This window comes from Trachemys scripta, chromosome 16 (assembly GCF_013100865.1).
Source record: "Trachemys scripta elegans isolate TJP31775 chromosome 16, CAS_Tse_1.0, whole genome shotgun sequence".
Classification (NCBI taxonomy): Eukaryota; Metazoa; Chordata; order Testudines; family Emydidae; genus Trachemys; species Trachemys scripta.
The window spans coordinates 3,185,541-3,195,111 of NC_048313.1; the positions used below are offsets into that span (position 1 = coordinate 3,185,541).

At 55.7% G+C, this 9,571-nt stretch overlaps 1 protein-coding gene across 1 annotated transcript; it reads right to left on the reverse strand.

Annotated features, from left to right (window-relative positions):
* Window positions 1-401: 401 nt before the first annotated feature.
* On the reverse strand, window positions 402-8,452 carry LOC117888927 (F-box only protein 17-like). The gene is made up of 5 exons (XM_034792721.1): window positions 7,398-8,452; window positions 6,490-6,601; window positions 4,523-4,618; window positions 3,754-3,886; window positions 402-990 (listed from the first exon to the last, which is right to left on the reverse strand). The coding sequence occupies exons 1-5, from the start codon at window positions 8,374-8,376 to the stop codon at window positions 853-855; spliced, it is 1,458 nt and encodes a 485-aa protein (XP_034648612.1). The 5' UTR covers window positions 8,377-8,452; the 3' UTR covers window positions 402-852.
* Window positions 8,453-9,571: the final 1,119 nt, after the last annotated feature.

The following is a 9,571-nucleotide window of genomic DNA, read 5'->3' on the forward strand; positions in this document are numbered from 1 at the left end:
AGGTCGATTTTAGCGCTACTCCCCTCGCCGGGGGGCAGTACAGAAGTCGATTTTAAGAGCCCTTTAAGTCGATGGAACGGGGTTGGTTGTGTGGACGCATTCATTTTAAAATTGACCTAACGCGGCTAAATTCGACCTAACCCCGTAGTGTAGACCCGGCCTTTATGAGTTTACCCTGTATAAAGCTTTATACAGGGTAAAATGTATTGATTTGGGGTTTGGACCCCATTGGGAGTTGGGCATCTGAGTGTTAAAGACAGGAACACTTCTTAAGCGCCTTTCAGTTAAGTTTGCAGCTTTGGGGCACGTGGTTCAGATCCTGGGTCTGTGTTGGAGCAGACGGGCGTGTCTGGCTCAACAAGACAGGGTGCTGGAGTCCGAAACTGGCAGGGAAAGCAGGGGCAGAAGTAGTCTCGGCACATCAGTTGGCAGCCCCAGGGGGGTTTCTGTGATCCAACCCATCACATCCTCATTGTGGTGGTTAAAAAAACCCACCCCAAACAACTATTTTTAACCCTTTCATGCCCTGATGACACAATCCCAAATAGAGGCACAAGCCCAGTTGTTTCCATCTTTAAAGACTTGTTGCTTCTGCCGTGCAGGGGCAGGGTCACACTGACCGAAGTCAGGCACTAGGAACCTAAAGATTCACCCCGGTGCTCTTTGGTCCTGCGCAGAACGAGGCTGGCCAGAAAGAACGGACCGAAGACGCTCCTCAGGCAAAGGGGCGTATTAATTTCAATGAGACGCATCCCCCTGATTTGTTCTCGGACGGGAGAGGAGCTCGCAGAGGCAAATGGGGATCATCATTCCGGCTCGCGTGAGAGATTCGTGGAGACCCACTCCTGGCTCTCAGTTGAGCTTCACCATGACTGTGGAGTTGGTGATCTGTGCGCCGTAGCGTCCAAGCCTGAAATGAGTGTCCTTCCCTCTGTGGAGGAAATGCACATACCGGACGCCGCGCCCGTACTGCCTGAACCGGTAGGACACCTGGGAGGGAAGGAAAAGGAACCCAAATTGATCTCTGGACCCTGTCACAAACCCGTGTGCTCCAGAGAGAGGAAGTAGGGGCTACACAGACTGGGTAAGATATTCTTGCAGGGCAGGGGCTGGGCAAAACGGAATAGCTGCTGTGCAGCGGGAGGGGGGGGTCGGAGAGCAGGCGCCTGCCCCACACTCCCCCCAGAGTGGTGGCCTCAGTTCCCTGTAAGGTGCTTGGCCGAGCAGCAGCCTATTTAGTGCTGTAGAGGGGCTCAGGGAACCCGCCCGGCCGGGACCTGCCCCTCCCCTAACTCTACCCTGGACCTGCCACAGTCGGGGAAGGGGTGGCCTGAACCCAGCCCTGGCCCGGACCTGCCTCAGCCAGGGAGAGAGGCGTCCCGGCCCTGGCCTGGCCCTCCGGCTGGGGGATGGGCACCTATCCCGCGGCCCCAGCTCCGGAGCTGCCGTGGCAGGCAGAAGCACCTGTCCCCCCAGCCCAAGTGCTGCTGCGGGGGGAGCGAGAGAGAGCTAGGGGAGCCCTCTCTCCCTGACATAACCCCAGAGCACCCTCCTGCACCCCAAACCCCTCACCCCCGGCCCCACCCCAGAGCCCGCACCTCCAACCAAAACCCTCACACCCCTCTGCCCCAGCCCTGAGCCCCCTCCCACACATCCCCTCCATATTGGTGCACGTAACCAGGGTGGATACAAATCAATGTTTTTTTAAAAAATAAAATAAAATAAAAATCTTTTTTTTTTATAAAATAAGTTTTTTTTCCCCTCAAAAAGTATCTAAAGCTAGTTTTAATTACGATATCTTTGAGCTATAACGTATCTCAGCATGGAATAGGGATTATACATTCTAATTCTATAGTATGAGACAGTCTATTCATGTCATGTTGAAGAAAAGTTTTGTAAATGAGTTCCAATAGTTCATGGATTAGGAACCCAATCTTACAGGCTTCCAGGGGCTTCTGTATAGATTATTTAGGTCAGAGGTGGGCAAACTACGGCCCGTGGGACCGTCCTGCCCGACCCTTGAGCTCCCGGCCGGGGAGCATGCCTACGAGAGCCGCCGGCTTGCCTCACTGCTCTAAACTGCACAGTGGCATGGCTGGCTCCAGCCGGGCGGCGCGGCTGCCAGTCCTGGTGCTCTGAGCATGGTAAGGGGGAGGGGAGCAGGGGGGTTGGATAAGGGGCAGAGGGTCCCAGGGGCCAGTCAGGGGACAGGGGGTGGTTGGATGGTGCGGAGGTTCTGGGGTGGTTAGGGGATGGGCAACATGGGGGTTGGATAGTTGTGGGAGTCCCGGGGGCCTGTCAGAGGGCAGGGGGGTGGATAGGGGTCGGGGCAGTCAGGGGACAAGGAACAGGGGGGGTTGGATGGGTCGCGGGTTCTGAGGGGGGTGGGAAGTGGGAGGGGGCGGGGGACAGGCTGTTTGGGGAGACACAGCCTTCCCTACCCGGCCCTCCATACAGTTTTGGAACCCCAATGTGGCCCTCAGGCCAAAAAGTTTGCTCACCCTGATTTAGGTCTTTCTATCTACCCAATGGGACTCAGTGCTCAGTCTAGAAGATACCATCAGAGATGCTTAGTTTTGCAGTTCTCAAACTGTGGATTTGTGTCTCCAGAGATAACATGCTTGTTAACAGCAAAAATGTTTTTAAATAAATAAAATAATATATAGAGGTGAGAAATAACAGACCTCAACCCTATTGTCCCTCTGCAAATGTATGTACAAACAGTCAGTCCCTTAACTCTCTCTAAAAGTGCAAAGTTTCAGAAAGTTCAATGAATAGAAGATTGTTGGGGGTGGAATAGATCTGGACAAGGAGAAGAAGTCTGGAGATAAATGTGAGACAGGAGGGACAGGCAGTAGTGAAACTGTTTGAGCAGCATATTCCAGAAATCTTGAGGTCTTTCTGAGTGTAGTCTTCATTGATTGGCTATCTACCATACCATTCTCTCAGTACACGGGAAAACCTATAATGGCAGCAGGCTGTAAAAGAGATCCAGTTTGGGTCTCATCTAACTCTGAATTCTGAAGAATATGTATCAAGGTTATAACAAGCAACAAGAATGCACTTTTATGTCTAAATCCATGATTAAATGGAGTCTTTCTGACTAGTGATTTAAAGCCATTCGATTTAAATCATATCCACCCTGAATATAACAAAATTGATTCCGCACATGGGGGGGAAAAATTAGAGGGAGCACTGGCGGTGACTCCCATCCCACAGGTCTGGGCCCGGCTCCAGCCGCTTGCAGAATTCGGAGGAGCCCACTAGAGCGTCACGTAACACGAGTGTCCATGCACAGGTGGGGCCATTCCCACCTCCTTCCTGGCCCTGGTGCAGCTGGAAGCAGAACTTTTCCTGCCGAGGAGGGCAGGCAGGAATAGTTTGGGGGGGAGGATGAGCGCCCACTAGCCCTAGCTATCTGCCGCCTGTGGTGGGCTAGTGGATAGAGGACTGGATGTCAGGAGATCCATGTTCTATTCCTCTCTCTGCCACCGCCACCCGCGCCTCCACTCCATAATAAAACATACATAATTTTACAAATTACACCCACTTCATCCCTACCGCTTTTCAATGGTAGATCTCAAAGCGCTTTACAATAGAGCTTGGTATCGATATCCCCCTTTCACAGGGAAATGGGGGCACAGGGAGGGGAAGTGACTTGCCCAAAGTCAACCCAGTGGCTGAGTCGGGTCTAGAACCCCTGACTCCCAGTCCCTAAACGTTCCCAGAGAGCTGACAATGGAGCCGGCTCACCTGGTGATACTGTGAGTCATTTGACTGTTGTAAACCATCGGGGCTGGCCTGGAATTCAGCGATTACAGTACTTCTGTTGGCAGCCAGGAGCTTGACGCAGATGGAGTATTCACAGCCACACCGGGTGCCCCACCTGCGGGACGGGAACAGACGTTGGGGAACAAGGAACCTCAGGGGGCAGCAGGAGGGAGACAGGACACAGCCCCCCGAATGTAGAACGTAAGAGGAATCCCGGGAACACACACAGCCGAATCCAACACACGCAGCACCACCGGATTTTTGGTCCCCATCAATCAGGGGATTGCACCAGCATCTTAGCTCCAAGCACTGTAACATCCTCACCCGCTGGTCTTCTCTAGCCCAGCAACTTCAGGGAAGCCCATCTACAATCCTAGCCAGCAAGTCCAAGAACAGACGCGACCTGCGACGTGCATTTGACGCAAGTCCCTGACCAAAAGTTGGGCGGGAGAAACTCACTGTTAAAAATCCAACCCTTCTCACTGCTTTAATTAAAGGCTAAGAGGGCTCCCAAACCACATCTCTGGGTGCTCCGAGGGGACCTCCAGCAAAAAAACAGATCAAACAAGGTGCAACAGGCTTGATATTTTTAAGGCCTTTGATTCTGGGGCATAGGTGGCTCCTGTAACTAGAAATGAAGGAAACCTCAGAGGTCTTATTTTAGTCATCAGAAATCAGCAGCAAAGACACAATCCCATTTCTTTCAGCAAGTCACCATTAAGGCCTCCAGGGAGAAGAGGGTGAAACTTACCAATCGGAGATGTAGATTTCCGGTTGGTAGGTATCCAGCAGTTCTTCCCACAACCCCTCCTCTAGAAGATCTATGAGCTGCGATTTGACGCACCAGCTACAGAGAGGGAAAGGAAACCCTAATGAGATATTGCAAGATCTGAGATCAGGGCCACATTATGCTGGGCGCTGCGCAGACTCTGTGGACTCTAGGGGAAAGAAAAAGGTATTAGTGGACAGGTGTTGAAATCCTGCTGTAGATAAGGCAGCTGTGGGTTTAACGTGTTGGCAGGTCAAGATGAACTCTAGGAAGAGAATCGTTGTCCCAAAGAGTTCACAGTGCAGACATGGTGGGCAAAGGGTGGGAGGGGAAACCGAGGCACAGACAGAGGAAGTCGTTTTTGCTCAAGGTCACACAGCAGAGCCAGGAACAGAGCTCAGCTGTTCAAGCTTCCAGGCACTGCCCCAGTACAGCTCCCTGTGTACATATTGGGTTCCGGGAAGTGGGCGGGCGTAAGCCATGATTTGAACTCATGGGGTCAACTCCCCCAGTGCAAATAACGTCTGTTATAGGAGTTTGCTGGGGCAGCTACGCCTGGGGCTGCAATCGGGGCAAATCAGCAGTGCAGACAAGTCTTCGTAAATCTGAAGCGACACCGTTCCCAGTTCTCGCCTGCCAGACACCTCGAGTCGATACCGACACCTGGGTAGAGTGTGTTTGTTTGTGTGTCATGATGACACAAGGGCAGCACAGAGTCACGGCCTGCATCTGATCTTGGTTATATCGCTGAAAATCCGGAGCGACTCCACATTTACTAAGGGCCTGTCTACACTGGCAAGTTTCTGTGCAGTGAAGCAGCTTTTGGCGCTCAAACTGCAGACATGTACACACTGCCACCTTGTGCACCAAAACTCCTCAGTTGCAGCACTGCAAAAAACACCTCGCCGAGTCGTTAGGCTGTTTGCACCGAGGCTCCAGCGCTCATTGCCAGTGTAGACACTTGATTGCTATTGTGCTGTAATTGGCTTCCGGAGCTATCCCATAATCCCTCAAGTGACATCCGAGGGTTTCCACCTTTCCCTGCTTCAGGACTGGTTGCATCCTGCCACTGTCTGAACTTAGAAGACAACATGTGACACCCTCTCTGTCCCCCAAAACACACTGTCTCTCTCCCCGCTTCCCAAAGCCCCCTGCGGCCAGTTGCACAGTGGGAAGCGACCACAATGCACTGCTGTCTTTGCCCTTGCAAGAGCTGCTAATGTGGATGTGCTCCAGCGTCACAAGGAGCACAGTGTGGACACACAACAGCAGTTTAATTCCAGCGTTTTATTAAAAGTGACAAAGAGTCCGGTGGCACCTTAAAGACTAACAGATTTATTTGGGGATAAGCTATGCGCAAATCAATCCGTTAGTCTTTAAGGTGCCACCAGACTCCTTGTTTTTGTGGATACTGACTAACACGGCTACCCCCTGATACTTAATGAAAGTGGTGTAACTTGTGGTGCAGAAACTTGCCAGTGTAGACACACCCTTAGACCACGTCCACAGTAGGAGTACTTTGCCGGTATAAGAATCCCAGGATACCCTGCTGACAACTAAAACCACCCTCCCTGAGCAACACAAACTCTCCTAGTAACAGTGCACCGTGCTGTATCACTGAATCCACACTGGCTAGCACAGCTCTCTTCCCAACGTCTGACTGACAGATCTGTGCTGGCAGAAATCTGTAGCGTAGCCCTGGCCTAAATCCAGAGCCACTCCGGATTTACTGGTGTGTACGTATATTTAAGACATGATGGTACAAGGCGCAGGGCAGACTCCGGCCTGGCACCTCTGGGTCTTATTTATGCTGGGTCAATCCAGAGTGACTCTGGATTCACAGGGGCACATGCAAGATCAGGACCGATCTGGCCGTTGGAAAATGGGTAGCTCTCTGCTGCATGGGGAAGGTGGGGGGCAAACGGGAAGGCCCAGGGGGACCGACTCACTGATAGGATGAGACAAAGCAGGTCTGGGCCGGGGCGCCCTCGACCGGGCAGCGGTTCTCTTCCACCTTCCAGCCATCGCCCCCATGCTCCACCTGCCAGTGAGAGAACTGATCTGCAGGAAGAGGATGCATCAAAGGGGGGGTGCGAGGTGCGGTGGAAGCTGGTTTGATGGGGCGGGGGACAACACCCTGGTGGGCACCGATTCCCAAGGGAGAGGGAGGAGTGTGTTAATGTGGCTCTCGAAAATAAACAGGGAGAGAAATAAATATTGGGAGGGGGGTTGGGGAGGAGGGAGACTCCACCCCCCGTTTCCTGACACCCCTCCCAGACACCTTTTTGTCCCAGTGCCCTCATCACCCCCTCCCCCACCAGTGCCAATTTTCTCCCCCTCCCCCACTCTGGTGCTCCCTCTCCTTTGCCCCCCCAACGCACACTCTCCCTGGTGCCCCTCCCCATATACACACTCCCCAGTGCTCCCCATTCACCTCCTGCTGTCCCACCTGGTCCCCCCTCCTCCAGTGCCCTCTCCCCACCCCACCCTCTGGTGGCACCTGGCATTGGCCACTGTTGGAAGAAAGGACACTGGGAGAGATGGACCATAGGTCTGACCCACTATGGCCATTCTTATGGTGACCCCCCCAACCTGCCCTGGGCTCCCCCCACCCCCTCCCATAATCCCCCCCATCCCCACCCCTTCCTGTCCCATGCCCCGCCCGGGAGCTGGCACCCACCCTTCTCTGGACTTGCCTCACCTCCTCCCATAACCCCCCCTCCCTCTGCCTATCCCCTCCCATGTTCCCATCCGTCCCTACCCCCCTTTCCCCGCCCCCCCCCATACCCCCCTGCCCCCTCCCCACCCCACCCCCTCCCCTGGCCCCGCGGGTCCCCCCCCCCGGTGCGGCACCCACCCTGCCCGCAGGGGTTCCGGACCAGGTTGCGGCCGAAGGGCTCCAGGAGGCCGATCCGGCTCCACTGCGGTGAGGGGCAGAGGCGGGCGGCCGCTAGGATGGCCCCCAAGCCCGGGCGCCTCTCGCCCTGCAGCCGCCAGACCGTGGGCCCGTCGATGAGGTCCCGCCAGCGGCGACACACCAGCCGGCAGCGGGTCACCAGGGCGCGGCCCGGGACCCAGCTCAGGATCTGCGCCAGGAGCTCGTCCGGGAGCGGGTTCAGGTCCAGTGGGGCCGGGAGAGACGGAGGCGCCGACTGTGGCCTGTCCGGGGAAAACGGGAGTGCCGAGAGCCGCGCCCTCTCCGGCCTTGCCCCGAAAAACAGGAGCCCGACCTGCCGCTCCAACTGCCGCCTGCTCTCCTGCTGCTGCTCCCACAGCCGCTGCCGCTTCAACTGCCACCTGCTCTCCTGCTGCTGTTCAAACTGCCGCTCCAACTGCCGCCTTCTCTCCTGCTGCTGCAACTGGCGCTCCAACTGCCGCCTGCTCTCTTGCTGCTGCATCAACTGCCTCTCCCGCTCCATCAACTGCCGTCTGCTCTCCTGCTGCTGTGCCAACAACTGCCTCTCCCGCTCCATCAACTGCCGCTCCCGCAACTCCAACTGCTCCCTGCTCTCCTGCTGCTGCTCCAACAACTGCCCCTCCTGCTCCATCAACTGCTGCTCCCGGAGCTCCAACTGCTCCCTGCTCTCCTGCTGCTGCTCCAACAACTGCCTCTCCCGGTCCATCAACTGCCGCTCCCGCAGCTCCAACTGCTCCCTGCTCTCCTGCTGCTGCTCCAACAACTGCCGCTCCCGCTCCATCAACTGCCGCTCCCGCAGCTCCAACTGCTCCCTGCTCTCCTGCTGCTGCTCCAACAACTGCTGTTTGCTCTCCTGCTGCTGCTCCAACAACTGCCTCTCCGGGTCCATCAACTGCTGTTTGCTCTCCTGCTGCTGCATGTCTGCGGGAGCCCGGCGTAGCGACGCAAACAAACCCTGCTTCCGCAAAAAGAAGAACAGGAGTCCTTGTGGCACCTTAGAGACTAACACATTTATTAGACCTTAGTCTCTAAGGTGCCACAAGTACTCCTGTTCTTCTTTTTGCGGATACAGACTAACACAGCTGCTACTCTGAAACCCTGCTTCCCTTTCCCTACTTTGGGTGTACTGAGCATGCTCACCCGAACTGAGCATGCCCAGTAACCTTCGCTGTAGCCACTGCCCTCTCTCTGCCCTCACTTCTGCTTAGGATTTGCTGCCTCATGGACCAGGCGGTAGCAAGTAACCCAGAGGTCAAGTTGCGTGGCAGAAACCGCACCCAGTTGCAAAACGGGAGGGTTGCTATTCCTGGCGTCACACCTCCTAGGTCCTGGGGGTTTTACCCTCCGCCGGCGCCTCACTCCGGGGCTGAACTTCGCCTCCTCCCCCCATTCCTGATTTTGCCCTTTAGCCCCCCCCAATCCTGCCTCCAGCTGCTTGACCCCCAGACTAGTAAATTCCCACCCCCTGCTCAGAGCCTGGCCACCCCCCTGCTCCCATTCGCCCCCTTTGCCCCCTTTTAACCCCTGTAATTAACAGTCCACAGAATTTTACAGCTAAGAAGGGCAGGGGCTTCAGCGGATGAACTGAGCGCCCTCCGTACACCTTAGGTAGCATATTCCTACGGACAGCACTTTAATAAACAACACCTGCTGTAAATCGGTGTCACCCCCAACCCCACTGTCCCTGGTGCCCTTCCCCTGTACACACTCCTCAGTGCCCCCCTCCCCCGCCCAGCGCTCTCCCACCTGGTCCCCCCCAACACCTGGCATTGCCCACTGTGGGAAAACTCCCAGCCCCCCTGCTCTGCTAGAACTGGGGAGAGCCCAGGAGTCCTGGCTCCCAGCCCCCCCTGCTCTAACCACTAGACCCCACTGCTCTTCCAGAGCTGGGGAGAGAACCCAGGAGTCCTGGCTCCCAGCCCCCCCCCCACTCTAACCACTAGACCCCACTGCTCTTCCAGAGCTGGGGAGAGAACCCAGGAGTCCTGGCTCCCAGACCCTCCTCCCCCCAACCACTAGACCCCACTGCTTTTCTAGAGCTGGGGAGAGAACTCAGGTGTCCTGGCTCCCAGCCCACCCACCCCTGCTCTAACCACTAGACCCCACTGCTGTCC

What these genes read in the sequence shown, in the direction of transcription:
- LOC117888927 (XM_034792721.1), bottom strand. Translation starts at nt 8,376, where the DNA reads ATGCAGCAGCAGGAGAGCAAACAGCAGTTGATGGACCCGGAGAGGCAG. An exon ending in CCGGAACCCCTGCGGGCAGG is followed by an intron (nt 6,602 to 7,397) that starts GTGGGTGCCGCA and finishes CTCTTCCTGCAG; the next exon opens with ATCAGTTCTCTCACTGGCAG. An exon ending in ATGACTCACAGTATCACCAG is followed by an intron (nt 991 to 3,753) that starts GTGAGCCGGCTC and finishes CTTCCCTCCCAG; the next exon opens with GTGTCCTACCGGTTCAGGCA.